At 41.4% G+C, this 20,388-nt stretch overlaps 1 protein-coding gene across 2 annotated transcripts in view; it reads right to left on the reverse strand.

The window, feature by feature from the left end:
- Window positions 1–366: 366 nt before the first annotated feature.
- Window positions 367–20,388, reverse strand: part of eva1ba (eva-1 homolog Ba (C. elegans)) — a 31,912-nt gene continuing 11,890 nt past the window's right edge. The window contains exons 1-4 of one of the 2 annotated variants that reach the window (XM_056381684.1): window positions 13,746–14,033; window positions 3,356–3,520; window positions 1,783–1,877; window positions 367–1,667 (exon numbers count right to left, since the gene is read on the reverse strand). In XM_056381684.1, the coding sequence (XP_056237659.1) occupies window positions 1,243–1,667; window positions 1,783–1,849 (492 nt within the window). In that variant the 5' untranslated portion in view covers window positions 1,850–1,877; window positions 3,356–3,520; window positions 13,746–14,033 and the 3' untranslated portion in view covers window positions 367–1,242. Of the gene's footprint in view, window positions 1,668–1,782; window positions 1,878–3,355; window positions 3,521–13,745; window positions 14,034–20,388 lie in introns of those variants that run through there. The other variant, XM_056381685.1, reaches the window with a different exon arrangement.

Below are 20,388 nucleotides of genomic sequence, written 5' to 3' on the forward strand. Positions count from 1 at the left end.
GCTTGAATGTTTGAGGACAGCTGATATGATATCGGCGGGGGAAACAAGCGACGCAAATATACGAGACTTTATGTAACATGGTTGGACTTTTAGCGCACTAGTGTATCCACAAAATACTACACGAACACGAGCAGGAGCGGTGGACGAGTAAGCAGGTGCCATCAGGTTGAACCGCCTTCACCTAAAAGGCGCGCTTGATATAAGTTACATCCGGTTCCCGAGTTGTCTCCGTTATAGAGCTTTTCCTTTTTTAAAGAAGGGCAAGAAATGAAAGTTATTCTTCAGCTGCACTTTGTTATCAGAACCTCAACCCTTAGTCCACCAGAGCCTTGTAGAAACACAAAAGCACGGTTATGAGTTCCCAGACATTTTATTATAAAACTTTATTTCTTTAACCTTAAGACAAAGACATTGAGCAGAAATAACAAATGACAAAGAATGACCTTTCCATTAATCATACTGATAAAAATCGGCTTTCAGACTTTTTGTAACTTGATTATAAATCCATGGCCCAAAGGTACAGCGAAGAAGAGCTCTGTTGTTTTTATTTGTCTGACATTTGAGCATTATGAAGAGAAACAAGGAGTAAATTATTTCAGCTTAATACTTTAATTCTGCCATTTCCGCTGGTGGAATTAACCCTGAAAATATAGACATGGATTTAATGTACTTTATAAATTTTCCAATTTTAATTGTCTTTGCATTATATTGAATGTGTAATCTCTGACCCAAAAAACTGATTGATATGTGTTTGTTCAAACAATGTAATTTCCTTTTCCTTTTCACTGCAAACACATAATCTTCATTGCAACATACAGTACATACATTGTACTTATTTATATTTTCATTTTTCACCTATTACATAGCCTACATAAACCAAGTTGTGTGCATTTCTGTTCTTAAGCGCCATACATTTTAACAGACTGATTACTTCAAGTGTCTTTCAGCTCCCACATTCATACTGCCTCTTTTCCATATGGACTAATCAGTTGTTAAGAAATCTCTTGATTTTAGTTCATATAGTCAGTTGAAAATAACATTGCTTCATAAGACGTGCAATATCTCAAAGTTCGGCTTTGTCAGAGCCAAGTGTATCAAAGGTGGCACATCACATCACTGTTTGTCCTGTCTCCATGTGTCATTTTGTATCTAACACAGGTCTGCAGGCTTTAGGGACACCGTGCCCACTCAAAGGTCTTTGTCACTCCTTCACAGAGTTTTCAGTGTTTCCCTTGTAGCCTCTTAGTAGTAATGCACTCTTCCAATAGTCCCCGTTCCCGTCCCCAGGATATCAGGTTGGCCATTCCTCCAGATCTCACGTATGATACGCTCCCTCTCCTCCAGTCGCTGCGCCCGTTCCAGCTCCTCGGCTGAAGTAAATACGTTCACACTCAGCGTCCCATCTGATTGGCTGCTATGATTACCAACAGGGATTTCTGTGCTGGGCAAAGGGATTGGGGCCTCCACCTCGTCCCCTTCTTCATCTTCATCATCCTCACTCTCCTCCTCCTCTTCGCTGATGTCCTTTAATTGTTTTTTCTCAGGCGTGGAGGGGGCGATGTTGGTCCGTGGCTTGCAGGAGATGCGGATGACCAGGAGGCAGAGCGTCAGCACCAGGCCGAAACACACTCCGAGCACAAAGTAAAGGCCAAAGCTCTCTGGGTTTGCTACAGAAACGATACAAATGAACAACATCAGATAGAGTTAATGTTGTTCATTAAAGATCACATCATGAACACAGGTCAGTGTAGGTATTGTGCTGGGCTACAGAGTGTGACTTACCTTTAATGTGTGCATAAGCAGCTATGCTGTTGCTCAGGAGGTCCATTTCTGTTTTCTTCACATCCATGGTGATCTTGCCTTTGTTTTATTCACACCTGAAAAACAACAAACATGTGACACCATATTAAATCTGACTTTGGTGTATAATGCATCTAGACACCCTATTAATACTGTTCCAGGTGCTTTAAGTCAAACACCCTTCCTCCAGTGTTACATTCTGTGCAGTGCTTGGATGTCAAACCCACTGACCACAACACTTCTTCGTATGCCTGAGGGTGGGTGGGATGAGGCCCACCAAGTGTCAAACAAAAGCTCCTCTGTGTTTTCTTTAAGCACTGGCTTCATCTGGGATCACCATAACGCATTTGGAACATGGCTCTCTGCCTCTGCCATTCTCTCTGAATCATGACAGCCCTCTGTAAATGAGGTCAAGTGTCAATTTTCCAAGCAGCCACAAAGGACTCTTTCCTGCCTGATAGGACTCCCAGATCAATCAGTATAGCTCAGTGGAAAAGGCCAGTGTGTTGTTGACTTATTTGTAATGTTTGGACACTGTGTCCCTGACATTTAAGCTGTCTATCTTCCTGGCATCCTGTTAGTCTGAGGAGCCCTATTGTGTTTTTAAACGTTCCTGTGTGCAGTGGTGACTACTAACCCTCCCGAGGAAATCTTTCTTAAAGTAAAAACCTGTGGAGCCGTTCGCCAGATGAGGTACAAGAGCAGTTCATGTTCATTCTCCTTTGCAGTCTGTTTTTTTTTTTTTTCAGCAATTATCTGTATCCAGTTCTCTATGTTACCTTCATGTTACCTCCCCACTCAGTAGCTTTTGTCTTCAGGAGAAACAAGTCTGTTTCTCATCTGAAGCAAAACATTTATTGGATTTGCCTGTATGGAATACCACACCACACTCGTGTTGCGCTGTTGGGTCTATTTCCTCCGTTAACCTTCCGCAGCTCCCCTCCTTCTCCACCCCGCAGCCCTTTCCTGCTGACTCTGGCTTTTCTCCTCCACTTTGCCATTTTGTTAACAATTTCCACCTCCCTGGCTTGATGACATCATGGTGTTGCACCATGAGGCACATAAGAGTGTTGATGGCAACCAGTGTAAAACTAAAAGGAAGGTGTCTTTAATCCTTCCAGTTAATGTTAGCACAATTCCCCTTTAACATGTTGCTTTGTGTTGTTGCTGGCTGTGGAAAAAAAACCCACTCTGTTCATGTGAAATGATGATGAACTCTGAAGCTGTCTGACTGTAACCTGTGTGCACTGCACCCTAAGTCGAACCACATGTCACTATGCCTACACAGGGATCATATGGATGTCTTCAAATTGCACAAACCACATGTTTGTGTTTGCATTTACCTCCAAATTACACCCACTGATAACCTCAGTGCCTGATCTCTATCATGGTGTGAATACCTCAGTGATTTATGAAGCATTGGAGCTTTGTTGATGCAGCTTTCAGTAAACCGTATGTAACATGGCCCACTAATGACCTTTAAAAGACGGCAAACATTCTCGTGTAAAAGCAGAAGTAAACACAAAGGGGAGAACAGAGAGGGAATAAAACTCACCACAAAATGAAACTTTGGAGTGCGCCCTCAGTCCCAGCTCATAGTGTAATGAGAGTTTGGAGAATGGATGCAAAAGGATAACGCTCCTCTCTCTTTCCCTGCCTTGCTGTTGGATCAGGGCCCCGTGATCTTTGGTCCTCAGGCTAAACAGTTCATTTGGCCACCCTGAGACAAGAGCAAACACACACACACACACACACACACATACACACACAGACACAGACACAGACACACAGACGTCAAGCTACATTAGAACCAAACTCAGTGAGGTGTCTGCAATGCAAACAGTGACAGGCCTATTGTAGGATACACGGTCCAGCTAGAGACTAGAGGCAGGCTTTTCAGTTGCCAGTGGTTCAACTGTGCTCTCTTGAGCCCAACCAGGGTAAAATGCACAGAGACTGTAAAAAACACAGGAATGTCTAGGCTGTCTGAAAAAGTAAAGCAAACAATATCTTCATTGTCAACCTTAAATATAAATGTTTTTTTGCTTTTTAGTAAGAGACCAGGATTATTGGTCTTTGTCTTTTAGGTCAAAACTAATTAATTAAATTAAAAAAAATTTAATTACCAAAATTGTGATGTCTTCAATGTAATTTGATTGGATCTGTTCGTGTAGTAACTTCAAACAGTTTATAGTATCACTTAAGTTCTAAAGGCCTCACATGCAGTATACCAGCTGTGGGACTGCAGTTGTCCCATCTCAGACTAAAATACAGAGTGCTGAGATTACAGGACTATTCATTATACTGGGCTAATATCATTATAGTTGTTTAATGTTTTCACACAAAAAGTGTGTGGAATTAAATTTTCAGTTCACTTCTAAAGTGTGAATAATGGAGGGAGCTTAAAGTCCCCTGCCTCACCAGAGTCCCTTCACATTTCTAGCAATTCAAACCACAACAATCTATCAGAAATCCTATAACAAAAGCCACAGAATCACTTTCTTTTACTCAATAAAAGCCCTATAACTTGCTGGGGGTTAGTGTTTTACATGCCAGGTGGGTAGATCGAGGGCTGAGAAAAATGCCATGCTGTGAAGTTTTCTAACTCATAGCCATGTTTAGGAAAAAGCTCCTCTACCAGCTGCAGTTGGTTTAGCAGAGCCTTTGTGCTTTCCAGGGCAGATTTTGATCTTGCTGACTCTTGGCAGATCCTATGTACACTGCACAGCGCCTGACTGAGACAGCGCTCGGGGGGCTAAGTGACAGAGCGGTCACTATGGCGACGGGCTTTCCAGGCCACCCCCTCTGTCCCCACGGGAGCGAGACGATGGGCCTTTTGTTTCTGCTCCACACCACAGGGATGGACCTACGCACTGTCTTCCTGGCGAGTTCCTTCCTTTCTTTTCAATTATGAACAAGTTAATCTCCTCCCTCCCAAAGAGTCCAACCCCCCCCCCCACCACCGCCAGACTAACGGAATCTATTCATCATTATCCAAGCAGAGCTGAAGAACATGGGCTTTCAACGAGATGTTTGGTTTTTGTCTCAAGGGTAATAAAGTGAACGGCTCAGATGACTACAGTCGTTCTTCAAGCCAAGGTCAAAGCTAACGAGTGGACACCTACAGTACAGTAACTGGCCTCCTCTCACACTGGAATGCAGCAAGCCTGAGCTTCATCAGGACTCAGGCATCTGTTACTGGTGGTTAATGACAAGTGGAGACCTGTTTAAAGCCCATCTAAACACTAATTATCCTGCTGTGTTGTTTTGTTGTGTTTTTGTTTTACCCCAAGTAGGAAATTATTAACAGACCCTCTCCTCCCCAGCTATGTATCCATGACTCAACTTTCAGTCATTTTCTCCAAGTGACCCAATTTGCTTTTTCTATTGCAGATGTTGCCCTTCCCTTCAGCCTTGAAAATTGAGATCATGCCATAGTGATTTGGTCTATCATTTTGTCCCATCATGTTTTGCTCAAACTTAAGCTGCATTATTAACTGTCTGGTAAATATTATGAATGAAAACAGCAGTCCTCATAGTATGGCTCCTGTTGTAATCAAACACTGATACAGGATCAGGATAAGCACCTTGGCGAAAATCAAATTAATAAACAAAGTTTTGCACTTATGAATTTATAAATTGCAGTTTTTTGGGTAGTGCTGACTGGTGGGAGCTTTCACACCATCTGTTCTGCAATAGAAGTCACAATATCCCAAGAATGAGGACACCATATGGTGTTATTGTGTGGGAAACCTGCATAAAATTCCAATTTCCAAAAATATTTCAGTGTAGTTTCTGGCTTTCAATACAAGCAATGCTTTGCCTTTATTAATTTAGTTACAAATAATAATCATATGTTTTGAGCGGAGATATAAGACAGCTGAAATGTAATTTTCCAGTGATCTGGTCGAGCCAGCTGCAGCACGAGTCATTGTGCCACATCTGTGACGTGAATGTTTAGTCCTTTTTTTGTCCCTGCTAGCTTATCATTTGCTCTTTCCTGGCCTCATATCCTGAGGTCAAACACTCAGGCATCCTTTTCCTGAGTCCTTTGCACGCTGCTGACTATTAAATTATCAAGGAACCCATCCTGACATGGCTTAAATTGCGTGGGAAATGTATGTCTAATTGTTTTTTATCTCATATTAAATCAAAACAAAATATAATCCCAGCAACAAATTATAAAGGCTGCAACTAGCTCTGCTATTTTTTTTTCCAAAATCCATCAGTCAGTGATGAGCTATTTATGTAAGGAAAAAGTGCTCTGACTGATGCCAACATAAACACAGTATGGTGTGCTATTATGGCCTTAGAAGAGGTCAGACGCTATTTCTAACTGAGCATTGTTTGCTTTGGTTTGGTTGCAGAGGCTGAGTGGATAAAACTCTCCAAACTATCATGTAGTGTGATATTTCTGTTGTCATCCACTTGAAGACAACCACAATGGCTCTTCCTTCCCACAGGGTTTGTCCCTTTCCGCAGGGACAACATCCAGGTCCAAGCCTTCTTACAGCATCACTGCCATTGTCTGGGATAAGTATAAGACAGAATGACTGAGCTGTCTGCTGTACACATGTCAACTGGGTGATTTATCAGCTGACTCCAAACAGGGGCAGACCTCTAAAGCAAAGGTTTGTCACAGAACAGAGGCGATTTTCCCCAGATACTTAACCAGTAATACTTGTTTCATAAACCATCCAACCACAATACTCTTCTTCCACAGTGAAGGAATCAAAGTCATAACCCTTCAGTGGAATTTATGCAGGGAGTCAAGCCACATTTGATTTATACACAGAAGATGAAAAGGTCAGATTACACGAGGGAGCAAGTCAGTGTTATTTCCTCATTGTCCTGACACACGCCGAACCGCAGAGGGAGAGAAATATTTTCAATACCTTGAATTTCTCTGCAGCCGCAACAATTCCTGGCACAATCGATGGTCTTTCTGTGGTTCGCCTGGGACGGAGCTTCACAGAATGAAAATAGCCAGATTTGAATTAAATCACACTTCAGTGTTTTTAAACTCAAGTCTACACAGGCTCAATCTAGTAAAGGAAGCTGCTAAAGAATTTATAGCATCTTACATGGTATCTTTACTCTCAATTATGTTCATTAAAAAGTTGCTGCTTTGATTCAGTGGCTGCTACTGAAGAAAATCAGTCTGGACTTAATGATGCACAACATCAAACAAACCAATCTGGGTCATTAATTCACGATTTTCAGCTTGCCGAGCACATTCTGAAACTCTACGTGGTCCCCTTAAATACATATACAGAATCAGAGCTCAGTCTTGGCTCACATATTCTCCTACCCAAAAATACATTTTCTCAGTCTCTGATGGAAGGTTAACAGCTAGCTACAAACTTCCAAGGAATCCGAAATTGTATCACAAAAATATATGCTGGATGTCGCTACAAGCCATTCATCACACACCTGAGTGTTCTCCAAGTCTTAAAACATAATGGAACTTCAAGATCTCCCCAAAACAACAGAGGTGCAGGCAATCACTCAGTAAACAGAGACATTGTCCAAACCGAGATCTCCGTTTACAGAGTCTGTGAAAGCACTCATGGGGCGAAGGTAATTTCTTGTGGAAGCCGCAGCGAGATTTCTTCACATCCAAGAAGGTTGCAAAGAACATTTCTGGAGAAAATAGGGGTGCATTTCTTCCCCTCTTCTTGACGTGAAGATCTTGGGATTCAAGCTGTGCTAACTGTTAGTGCTGCTTCCCTCTTGTCAAGCTCTGCCAGAGTTTCTGACTGAGAGGAAGGTTGTTGCATTTGGAAGCAGGACAGGCATGTGGTTGCCATCAAGACAGAGAAATGGAGCACCAGGTGAGGTTGACCCCAAAAAGACCCAGCTCGGAGAGTATTTGAAAAAACTTTTATAGTTGGTTTTATGCTTACTTTGTGTTGGATCAATGAGATATAGTATGACACTGAGTGATATAATGAACTAAAATATTTTGAAACAACCCCATATGGGTTTTTGAGAGTGAATGCCAGACCAATGTCTGACTGCGCCTCGTGCACCACATCAAAAGAGACAAGAAGCGACATTCAAAGGCGGGGCTACAAGCTAGACATCTTAAAGTTAGGGAGAGATTGTAAAGAACTTGAAGAGATAAACAGGCGACAGAAAGTAAAATATTGCATTTAACAATTAGCAGAAAGGGTAGCCAGATGTGTAATGAATTCCATCATAGAGTGTTTGGGGCATATTAGTGGTTAAATGTTGAATGGCAAAGTCCCTGATTTGAGTTTGGCTGGAGACCCTAGTTGCATGTTAAATCCAACTCTCTTTCCCTCTCCACTTCCTGTCTTCTTCTTTTTTTTTTTTTTTTATTGTATCCTATCTAATGAATATAAAATGCTGAGAAAATAAGACAACACAGAGAGGAGGTGTGGATAAAGTCAGTGCTAGAAAGCTCTGGTCCAACTGGACTGATTTGTTTCAGCTGTTGTGCAGTATTTGATCCCAGTTTCGGATGCATCCCTCCCAAGTCTTATGCCAAAGGTTACAACCCCTTCTTCACTGGAAACAACAGTTACCATGGAACTGAAGATGTTCAATCTGTCTATAAATAAAAAAGAACCTCTAGGAACTCAAAATTACATCTGCTGATGAAGACTGCATGATACTGCTAGATGCTCCAGAACAAACAAGTAAAGAGGTTCTTGAGTAAAGACTCCCATTTCCAGGGTCAAGAACAATCTGTAAACTTGATTTTTTGAGCCAACATTAATAAGAAGACCTCAAGGTACTTCGACTCATGGAAAGTTTAAACTTGTACAGTTAAATAACAACTGAGCAAACTTCATTTGATGATGAAGACCATGTGATACGGCCTAAAATACCAGAACAAGCAAGTGACTGGAAATTGAGAAGATTGTTTCGTTGACACCTTGAAGATTTTTATCACTTTCAGATTGTCCAAAAAGCACCTCAGAGAAAGTATACTGTATATTGACCATTATAAAATTGACTATGATAATAACTTATCTGGATGTGAAACCTCACCCAGCTAACGCCCTCTGCAGGTATACCAAATACATGTTAAATTACATTTGACCCTTGTCTGAACTACAGTGTGCTGCCAGCTGCAGAGACAAAGCGCTCCAGTGAATGCAAAGTCAGCATTTGCCCAGTTTTTATTAAGTTTCCTCTTGAATAGGTCTTAACTGCAAATATATTAAGATCTAAACCTGTCTTGTTTATGCACAATTCAAACTTTAACGTTTTTGTTCCATTAGACATTTCAATCTTGTCCAAACTCCTTGAATATGTTTTCATGCTTGATATAGAGCTGAAAGAAAGCTTTGTTTTTTCCTCATGCGTTGATGTATTCGTCTTTGGGCATGTACTTTATTTGACATCGACTCAATGAACAACAGCTTTGCTCTCAAGGATGAAGACTTTTTCAAGGGTAAACATGGAATCAAACCAGTCAGGCGTTGCTGGGCAGATATTATTTGCCTTTCGACATTACACTTTTCAACAAAGGTAGAGTTATAAATTCAGCATGACTCAGTATGCCAACATGGCGCCAGCTTGGTTTAGAGTAACTGCAACCCTTGCCCGAAAGAATCCCTGTGTATCCTTCTGTCATAAAAAGTGAACCACAGCGCACTGCTTGACCTATGAAGAACATGTTTTGTGGGCTATGGCAGGTAATAGGAGGGTAATGGAGATATGGGAGTGAGCTGGGGGTTAGGGCAAGTGGTTAATAGCACCCAGATGTGTTCCTGATGTGAGTCAGAGTCAGAATTATTTACTATGTAAATGAGGAGATATCCCACATACCATCTTCATACTGATGTTAGGAATCAATCAAGCAAATCACGCAGAGCTCATGGCAGTAGCAAGCCGAATTGGAACCACAACTGTGTGTGTGTGTTTGCTGACAGAGTTTATTTGTGCCTGAGTATACAGTATGTGTCTGCATGTTGACAATTACTGGTTGTCTGTGTATGTTTCTGTATGTTGAAATTGATTCATATGAACATTCCTCTATGATTTGCTAAAGAACAGTTGGTTTAGATCATCCCGAACCCCAGGCTCTAAAAATAGAGCCATGATCTCACCCTTTTCATCGATCTGGGCTCACCATCCAGCAGCATGCCAACCCCACATACTGTATCAATTACATGGAGCCTATGGATCACTCTGTGACACAAAACACGTGTTTGCCCTTTCCATGATTTGCTCATGAGTATGGAGCAACTCCATGAGATTTAGGAGGTTCAGAAATGTTGTTGTGACAGGGACTGCGTTTGTGTAGTGAAAGTGAAGGTTGGTTGCGTGGTTTCAGATATTTAAGGGGCTTTGAGTCCATGGCATTTACTGACCTCTACTAGCGACCAGTAGCAATTAGAAAAACAGCAACAGCATTGTAATCTGTCCTGGTGCCCGCTGAATCACAGTGGCATCATATTTTTACAAAAGAGATGAGTATGTAAACTCCTCAGAGCTAAGACCTTACAAAAATATTTAAAACATTTGAAAATGCTCTAGAGATAATAATAATATTGCTCTGTCATTTTTTGTTGCTAAAGAATGAAATGCCTTGTGATGGTTGTTAGCTTGTGGGGGTGGGGGATTTGAGAGATTTTGTTCCAAAACAAGAGTACAACCCAGAAAAAAGAGGTCTCAGTGCTGTTTTTTCATTGGTACGGATATTACAGTACATTAAATCATCCTATAAATGTTTTTTGCAAAGACGATACAACTAATTTGTGGCTGATTGTTGTGTCTACTGCCTCCAGAGTGGCCTAACTAATCTTGGGTCAACTCTCTTTTGTTAATATTGTCTTAAACAACATGTGTAGCAAATACATGGGGTTCTAGTCTTTGCATCCTGTTTAACCAAATATTCACACACAGCTTAAAGAAAATAAAAGGTTTCGGTTTCTGTGTGCTCCTCTTTGTATGTGTGTGAATGGTTGCATGTATCTGTCTGTGTGTGTGTGTATTCAAGATAGAAGTGTCGGCTTAGGCAAACCTAGTGGACTTAGCATGTCAAACAGCTATTTGAACCACGGGTTATTAAAGAGAAGCACTGTTAAAGGTGCAGACTAAACTTTTCACATTCTGTAGTATAATTTTCCCATATTATGATGGCCATAATACTGTGTATTTGAAAGGGTTTGAAAAGGGCATTAATCAAAACCAGCTGCTGCATGATGGTGAAATGAGCAAAGGAATGTTTGAAGGGATTATTTTTTTCTAACGGTGTCAGTGAGACCATTTCCAAATTTACTGTGTGTTCACATGCCAAGAGTACAATGGAAAAAGTTGTAAGGTTCAACCAATAGTCAATGCATCTCTTTGAATCAAAAAACATAGGATGTTTTTCAGTTTGCAGCACCCAACAGTCACTGGGCAAGAAATTTGCATCAGCAGGAGCTAAAGCAAATGGCCGCAGCAACAATTAGTTTGAAAGGACCACTCTGTTGATGGGAATGGGTATATAGCTGGTGTTCAAAGACATCAGCTGATGATCAGCTGATCTGGCTGACACTTAGGACTTCACGCCTTTGCCTAAATATGTGCCATGAAATCCACTATGACATAAGCATTTCAAGTTTTCGTACATTTATCCTTCATGGTCTGTTTCTGCTGGATATTTGTTCTTTCTTGTTAGCTAACTTACTCATCTCTAGTTTTTACCACTGAATGGTCCCCAGTAGAGGGACTAGTAAAGGCCAGTCAAAATCATGAGTCAGCTAAGGTCAGGTACTACGCCCTTAAAGTGTGCACTGAGCAAAAACTGAACTAACTGCTGGGATCTGTAAAGTTTATGTAAATGTACAATACTTCAAATGGTCAGGTTAAACTATAAGGCCTACCATGTTTGGCTAGCCTTGAAGAGTCTGGGAAAAGGGAGTAAAAATCACAGCAGAACTGTGAACTTTTCTATATACTCACAACTGTTTGACATTTCCTGTTGCACTAGCTTTTTGCACAATGCTACAATACAGAACCTGGCCAACCAACAATGAACTCTTTATGCAGAATATGCAAAACTTTCTGCATGTATAAGTAATACTGGGACATAAGAGAGGCATCATACTGTATATATATATATATATATATATATATATATATATACACAGTATCGCTGAACTTACACTTTAATTGCAAATACCCAAGTTGTTATTAATGCAATCTGCAAAAGCCCAAGATAATTTATTTCTTGTTATAATAATGCTCTCCCCAAGTCATACTCTAAATGAGAAACTGAAGATTAAAGGAGTTGCTAATACAGTTGACAGGAAGAACATCCATTGGGACGGTTTTTGTGATGACGATGCATTTTTTGCAAGAAAAAAAACCCAACATTCCTATAGGATGAAACTCATCTGTAAGACTACTAAATCAACTAAATGCATTGTGTGTGGACAAGATGGCAACATCACATTCCCCTGTTTTTGGCTTTGTGGGCATTTCTTGTTCATCACTGTTGAGCTAAACATTAAAAACAAGAATTACGAATAATGTTTTAGAACTTTTTCTTGCAAGGGGTTGTGTCTATTTCTTGTCACTGTATAAATCTGTCTATGTGGGGTTTTTGTTCTCTTCACTTATCCTGACTGTGTGTAGGCTGAAACCTTGTGTATCTCCCCTGCAAACAAATTGGTACCCTGGGAGTTTAGACAAGCAGTTCAAATCAGAGTCTGACCTCTGACCTCTGGGTAAATAGAATAAGTTAACAACCATCCTCAGGACAGATAAGACAGGCCGACTGATAAGTGAGTCAGTGGGGTTTTGAAAAAAGAAAGTGCGCTGGCACGAAGAGCTCGCAGAGGTCATACAGAAGTCAACTCTTTCCAGCCATGAAGCCTTGAAGGGGTTACTTAACTACAGTGAGCATTCACACTCATCCTATGGACGGTTATCTGATTGACTGGAGGAGACACAGCTGAAGTGCTGCCTGCCCAGTCAGATAATATAAATTAAAGGAGACCCCTGAGAGTAACCCAGCCCAGCCCAGCCTCCACCCATCACCTCCCTCCTCCTTCACCTCGCTTTCTCCCTGATAAGAGGTGCTAACCACAACCATCCAGACGAGAGAGAGAGAGAGAGAGAGAGAGAGAGAGAGAGAGAGAGAGAGAGAGCTATGAGAGCTGAAGCATATGGTTAACTGTTCCGCATTAATGTTTCTATGGACACGTTTAAGAAGGGGGAACAGCTGAAAAAGAAATAGAGCCATATGGACCATGTGTACACTCTTAAAACGTCCTTCTGTAATCCAGTGATGTCTCTCGCCTCTCTGATTATATGACGTCTGTTCTTTCTGGCCACACAAAAAAATACAAAAAGCGACAGGATGTTTGCTTTGATTGTAGCAAGGTGACAACTAATTAATCACTGCAAGGTTAGCCAATAATGTGCAGCTGCACAGGAAAGCAGGGTTCTCCTGCCCTGTCCCAACTATAAGTGCTGCATCAGCTCTTTGGTTCATCAAATACATGCTGAAAACACACACATTTGGAAGGACAACACTATTATGCATTTACACAGTTGGGGACTGATACCAACAGAAACATAGAGCTATACTTGAAAAAGAAAACAAAAAAACAAAGAAAAGAAAAGAAAAAGTCAGCATCATGCGTAAAAGGGCTTCATGAAGGTGTTTACTCAACACTGCTCTGATTCACTTCTTTATCACAGTTTATTCTAATATAAACACTCACATAAGGAACTCGTATTTCACGTGAAATAAAACTTGCGCTAGTGTGATGAAAACCAGATATTAAACTTTATAGCACAAACACACGCACCTCTAAACAAGCCTGCCAAGGTTTTAAATCACATGAGCTGCAATGCAATAAAACTTTAAACTCAAAAGTTCATCCATTGTAAAAGTTCAGTAACAGAAAAGTTGTGGTTCACTGGGGTTTCTATGGTGCTCCCCATACACTGAAATGAACTGTCAAACTCACCGGTCAGTGATAACAAAAACCGTCCCTTTGAAACTGTTCAGTCCGCACAGAAAGCCTCAGGCAAACTGCAAATCTTAGTCCTCTTTCCCTCCAAATTAAAAAAAAAAAACACAGCACTACAAGCAGCCCTGACTGTTTCTGTTGATTCTCTGTTGCTGCTGTGGTCAAGTCCTGAAGAGCGTGTGTGTCTGCCTGAGCGTGCGTGTACAGAGTCTGGGGAAGAGGTGGTAACTTCCTCTCAAAGTTGGAGACGGAGTGAGCAACAGAGTTTTCTCCCTCCCGGCTCCAATCCACAAGAAGCAGGAAAAGCTGTCATACTATCCCCCTTTTCAGACGAAAAAAAAAAGAGGAACAGCCTAAAAAGGGCAAGCTCAGGGAAGAGAGGAGGGAGGGAAGCAGAAAGCAGTGGTTGTGTGTGAATGCATGTGTGTGGTGCATGTGGTGTGGGTATGGGGGGAGCTTTCCCTCTGTTGTTAAGGAAACAGGCAGAAAGCAACTCCAGAGAAATTAGCTCAAGTTTTTCCATGCACAGACCAGTGTCACAAGAAAACAAAAACAACAACAAAGAAGCAACATTGTGTAAGTATAGCAGTGTAAGATTTCACCAGCACACATTAAACAAGCTATTTGAAAGTTTTGTTATTGCTACATAGCCAATGTTTGCATTAACAGATAACAGATCTTGGCTCTTTACTTGCCAAGAGCTGTGTCCAGTGGTGAAAAGCAACCTTCTTGTTTTGCTTCTATTTCTATCACTTCTTTGCTTCTACTGAAGTTCGCATGCTAACCAGCTAGCGCCAGTCGGCTTGTCTTGTCACTTTCCAATTCCGAGTCACTGTAGCATCCCGTCGGCCCCAAAGCAGAGGCACTGCCCAGTGGACGTATTATAATCTCTGGTCTTGTACAAGCAATGACGGCAGAAGATGGCAAGACTGGTAAGCAAACAGCTATTGATGCTAACACTGGCTATGTACCAATAGCAAAACTTAGATCTTTTAACCTCTGATGGTGGAGTTGCTTTGCAAGTGTTAAAGGAATAGTTTTGGCTTTTGTGCTTATTCAGTCTCTCGATGCTGTCTTGTTAGATGGGAAGATTGATATGCTGCTCACATCTGTATGCTAGGCTATATAAAGCTTGTGCCAGCACCCAGTTTGATTAGCTTATCTTAAAGACTGGAAACTGAGGGAAACAGCTAGCCTGGCTAGTGTTGATAAAGTGTTAGCCAAATAAGATATGTTAAGTAGCGAACTCCAATAGTGCTGGTAGGCTCATTTTGTCACCTTTGAACTGAGCCAGGGTAGCTCGTCTTTGTGCTATAGCTCAAAGACTATAACTCTGTATCTATAGGACAAATGTGCGGTATCTTATATAGGTCTCAGCAAGAAAGTGGGTGAGTATTTCACAAAATGTTAAACTATTCCTTTAGAATTGGCATTTTTATTTCGCATAAATTGGCTGGGGGAGTCAGTTAAGGGAAGGAAACATATTTATCCTCCTGGTAATATTATTCATGAGACTATACATCACTCTACATATTCAAGATGCAGTCTCTAAGTGCGCTCATGCAACATAAACCATTTTTCGTTGACAGAGAGTGTCATAAGAACTTTCCCCAGAATGTCTGAAGTTGCAAATTTATTATGTCTCATTAGTGGTCAGATATGGATGCTTACTATACACCGAAGAATCTTCCAAGTTGTATGCCACTTCCTATTTTGAATTTGCCATAGAGTCAGAAATGTTATGAGCATTTGCATTATTACTGGAGTCGCGTTCCTCCCAGAGTGTGCAGCTTTAATGAGAAGGCTATATGGTTTTGGTGAAAGCAGCCTCACACAGAACACGGTAAACATGTAATCACACTAACATGTCAACTCCCATGCTGAAGGAGTTGACATACTAACTGTTAACAGCTGTGAGCTACATGCAAAAAAAAACTTTCTGACATTTTCACGTAATACTGCGTCAGTGATGGACCACACAACTCAGGCAACACTGACAATAATGTTATTTTTCCAGTGTCTGAATGTTGCAACATTTCACATACATTTGCAGCACATGCTCTGCACTTGTGCTTGTGATATTTCCCAAGCAGTTTTACTGACAACTCTTCCTCTACCGTTAGAGCCTTATACCATCTCAGTGGGCTAAGCTGTAAATCTTTGTGGCCACCAAGCTCTGTCTTGACCAAATTTTATTAAAGCCATGCACTCTGGGAGGCATGGTGACATTTTTCATTAAAGTTGCAACTACTCTTCATGGGAAAATGGGGAAGGAAAGCTGAGAGCAATGAAATCAAGAGTTCATTTTATTCTTCCAGAGGGTCAACATTAGAGCAGAGCTGTTATTGCGCTACACCCTGCTGGGACTTGAAAGAACATCTTGGTCTTAATCCCACATATTTCACTCATTAACCCGCTCGCTAACCAGAGCAGCCTGCCCATGAGCGGCTGCAGAATCTTGTCATAGACTCAATTCAGTTGAAATTGCATTTCATATTGCACCCACAGGGCTTTCAGGCTGATGACTCCAAATCAAACATCCTCCCACTGCCTTTTTCTCAAATTTCTGCTTTACCCTATCTTCCCATAAAAAAAATACTAAATGAAATTATATCCTGGAAACAAACAAAGCAAAAAGGAAGGTGGAAGGCATCTCTCCAATATCCCTCTCTGTCAACTTCATAAATGATGAGGAGGTTTAGGGACTGGAGCAAGGGGTTTTGGGAAAAGCTGAGTCTTTTTCTTGTGTGCCAGGATTTAAATGTTTCTCTGAGCTGCATCAGTGATCACATTCCTGCCTGGATCTCCTCACGGCTGGCAGATGTCCACCTGTCCCTGGGGCTGATTTATACTCCAGCACGGGGTTGGTCTGAGGAGGGTGGATAAGTTAGGGGCAGGGGAATGGAGAGAGTCAGAGGAAGAAAGAAAAGAAGAGAGGAAATGCAAGCAAGAGAAGAGGAGGTGAAAATGAGGCTTAAAGAGAAATGAGGGGAGTCTAATTACAGGGTGCCTATGTGGCTGTCAAGGAGACAGACTTTTCCTGGATCATGTCAGACAAACCCAAGCATGCCAGTGTGGTGTTCAATGTAAATACACAGTATATTATAGATAAACTGTGGAGGAGGCAGAAACAGGGAGGGATACATGGCTGATAACCAGGGAGGGTCGGTCTGCAGGTGGGAAAGGATGAAACAAGCATTGAAGGTGTGTGTGTGTGTGTGTGTGTGTGTGTGTGCGCGCGCGTGTGTGTGTGTGAGATGGAAGGGGGAGATTTAAACAAGATAGCACTCGTTCACAAAGCTCACTGCTGGAGCGAAGCCGGCCGATGTGCTCTGAACAGGTTTCATAGGAACAAAAGCTAACTACCGTCTTGAACCTAGATTAATATTTGCAGTGCGTCTCATGAGAGAGTCGCCTCACCCACTCATTTTCCAAAGGTTGCCACACAGAGCTTTTGTTGGTGATCTGCACTGTGGGGAGGCTGCGTGAATGAACGGTGCATGGAAACCTCTGATGAAAGGCTTGGTTTGGCCGGCTAAAGCTCGTCACAAAGAAAAGAAAATAAAGACAAGAAAGACTTATGTTGTTTCCACTGTAGACCAACACAGCACAATCCATTTATAGAAAAGCAGTGATTCTTTTCTTCTCAAGAAAAGCAATAATCTGATAATTAACCTGGAAGAATAATAATTAAAGCTTTGCCTTCGTTGTACAACATCAGAGAGGAAAAGAAAACACCACCCATACATGACTCATTTGTACTCTGAACAATGAAATTTATATCCTTGGAGTGCACCCTGAGGGAATCAAAAACATATGGAGATATCAAAACTGTAAACACATGTAGCTAGAACTTTGAATGTACATCAAATGACAATGAAATAATGAGAAAATATCCTGGGAGCCAGATGGAAAATAGACAGAACAAGTGAAGACAAACGAGAGGAGGAAAAAAAGCTTCTGTTTTTTTTAAAATGTAGGTTCTCATCAAGCTTGTCGAGGCTCAAGACTTTGGCATTCACAAACTGCTCATTAAAACATTCATGGCAGACCTGTAGATAGTCTAGGTCTGCACTTTCAGGTAGTCTCCACACCTTCTTTCCAGTGCATGAAAACACATGTCTCTGTCTTTGCCCCCCCTTCATAAAAAAAAAAAAAAGCACAGTGGAGGCATCTGCCAGCAGTAGCTTCTTTATGGGACAGATGGGATCCTAGCGCAGGGAGCTCCTGTGCACGGGGCTTGTATTGTGATCATAAGTCTGATCTTCTTCCTGCTCTGATTTTTCCACTCCCTTTACATATATAAATGAGAAATTACATGCACGTATATAAGCACATAGAAACACACGCAGAGAGTTGGTTCACCCAAATTACCAAAATCAGATATGGTAACTAGCCAGAGTTTTGGTCTTTTGGTGTGGAGTGTTTTGCTGCCACCTCTATAGGCCTGCTATGGAGGTGAATCATTTTGATTGTGGTGTTCACAGCATTGAAAATTAAACAGCAACATATTTTTCCATCCACGTTGTCCTCATAAAGATCTAGTTATACCAGGAGTAACACAACGCAATTCATCTGTGAATCCTTGCAAAATATTTGAAGCTTGGTGACACATACTCATAGGTGTACTCATAAGCTAACTGCTAAAATGGTAATGAGCCTGAACATGCTAGCGCTAGTAAGCTACAATATTTTTTTCTATTTTTTCTTTGTTGTGCCATTTACTCATTATATCCAAGCCAGCGTCTGCCCTACTAGCTTCTGTAGCTAAATGCAATCTCTCATTTAGCATTTCTTTCATCAGCCTTTGTGAAAAAAATGAAGTGCGTTCCTGGGGGTTTACTTTCCATGTTCTACGACAAATCGGCATCCACATCTACCCTTGCTATAAGGAATCCAAACGCTTTGGCGGCACAGAAAAAACTACAGCTCCGATGAAATAAAATAAAAAGTGTATCAACGCAGGTAATTATGTCATTGTACAAAGGTTTTGTCCATTTCCATAAAACTCACCAACGCTCTCATTCTTTCAGCTTTCTAATTGTAATCTCTAAAGTCTAAAAAGATCTACAGAGTTCAGTAGTCTCTGTGCCACTGTTATTACAGATGTGTGAGTTAACCTTGACCCCTCGCCCAGGAATGTCTAGGGCTTATGGGAAATGGTGTCTGTTAAAGGCCGCTAAAGACATAAATATTGAACAGACAACAACATTAGATTTTAGTTTTTCAAAAACAAAATACTGTTCAGAAAGAGTGTGTTCCAAGCCCGTGTTTTATACTTATTAGCGTAGTTACGAATGTCAGTGGGATTTTTCACGTTACAACTGTCTGCAAGCCCTTCCTCCTTTGTGGAGCAGTATTTACATCCCACACAGGAGGTTAAATTGAATGTGGTAAATAAATAAGCAACACCAGCTTTCTCTATTTTGGACTCTAAGTTGCCTGGAAAGCCAACACTGTCACAGCTGCTTTCTGTTGGTCAACACTGTGGCATTTTCATTAGAAGGGATTGGTTTAACTGCAAAATTTCGCCATTCTAAATACTGTTGTGACATTTCTTCTTCTGGGTAATCCACAGTTTGAATAGTTTTCCTTGGACATGCTAAAAGCCATAGTCTCTAAACTGTTGACAGTGTGTTCTGCAGATTATCCACACTAGTGGGGACATTGTTTTGGCGAAGACGTATTGCTGTTGAATGTTTAAAATACTGTACAGTACATTACATTGTCCAATATCTAAGCTTCTGGAAACATGCCAAGAAAAGGGTGTGATACCTCACTTCCGGCACACCCATGTAGTCCTGAATGAAAAGGAGACTGAGGGAGCGGTCTGTTTGGTGTTAGGCGGGAAGCCTGGGACAGGAAATGGTCCGGGGTTGTAGAGAAGCAGTCCATCCACAGAGCGGGTAGCGGTCCCGCCGCCACCAGGGCTACAATAAGGCCCTAGTGTTCACCCTCGCCCCCGGCCCTCTCTCTGTCACTCGGCACAGAAGGGCTGACAGAGATTAAACGAGTGGAGGGGGAATTGAGGAGTTGCAAAAGTTGAAGAGAAGTTTAGGGGTGAGATTACATAAACATCTCAACACCTTGGCAACTCAACGTGGTCCTCCCTGCCTACTCGGTTACATAGTTTCCCTCTCTCTCTACCTCCTCTTCAGCTCTTCCACTCTATTTCGCCTCATTTTGTGACAGTGAGTTGCCAAAAGAGGATCCAAGCACATTAGCTGAAGCTCTCACATTCCTCCTACTCAGCTTATCATATTGATGATCGGATGGTGTCAAGTTAGATGCTATTAAATTAAATCAAAAGAGTCATGTTTCATTTATTTAAAATGGTGAAAGCATTCCTTGCAAAATACAATACAGTGTCAGGTTTTAGTTGTCATAAAAGAATGTTGTAGTGGATATTAAGATGAATCATTTCTGAAAATCTGCAGTCTTGTGCTCTTTGCTATTATTTGCTTGTGGAGCTGAAAATGTTGGAATACAATATTCTTTCTTTGCACGTAGAAATGTCTGTTGGTCGGTTTGGTCCAGAGTAAAATATCTCAACAACTGCTGGGCAGACTGCCATGAAATATTGTTCATTCATGGTCCCCAGAGGATAAAACCTACACACTGTGATCCCCTGACTTTGTCA

The sequence above is a fragment of the Seriola aureovittata genome, chromosome 7, assembly GCF_021018895.1.
Source record: "Seriola aureovittata isolate HTS-2021-v1 ecotype China chromosome 7, ASM2101889v1, whole genome shotgun sequence".
In the NCBI taxonomy this organism is placed as follows: domain Eukaryota; kingdom Metazoa; phylum Chordata; class Actinopteri; order Carangiformes; family Carangidae; genus Seriola; species Seriola aureovittata.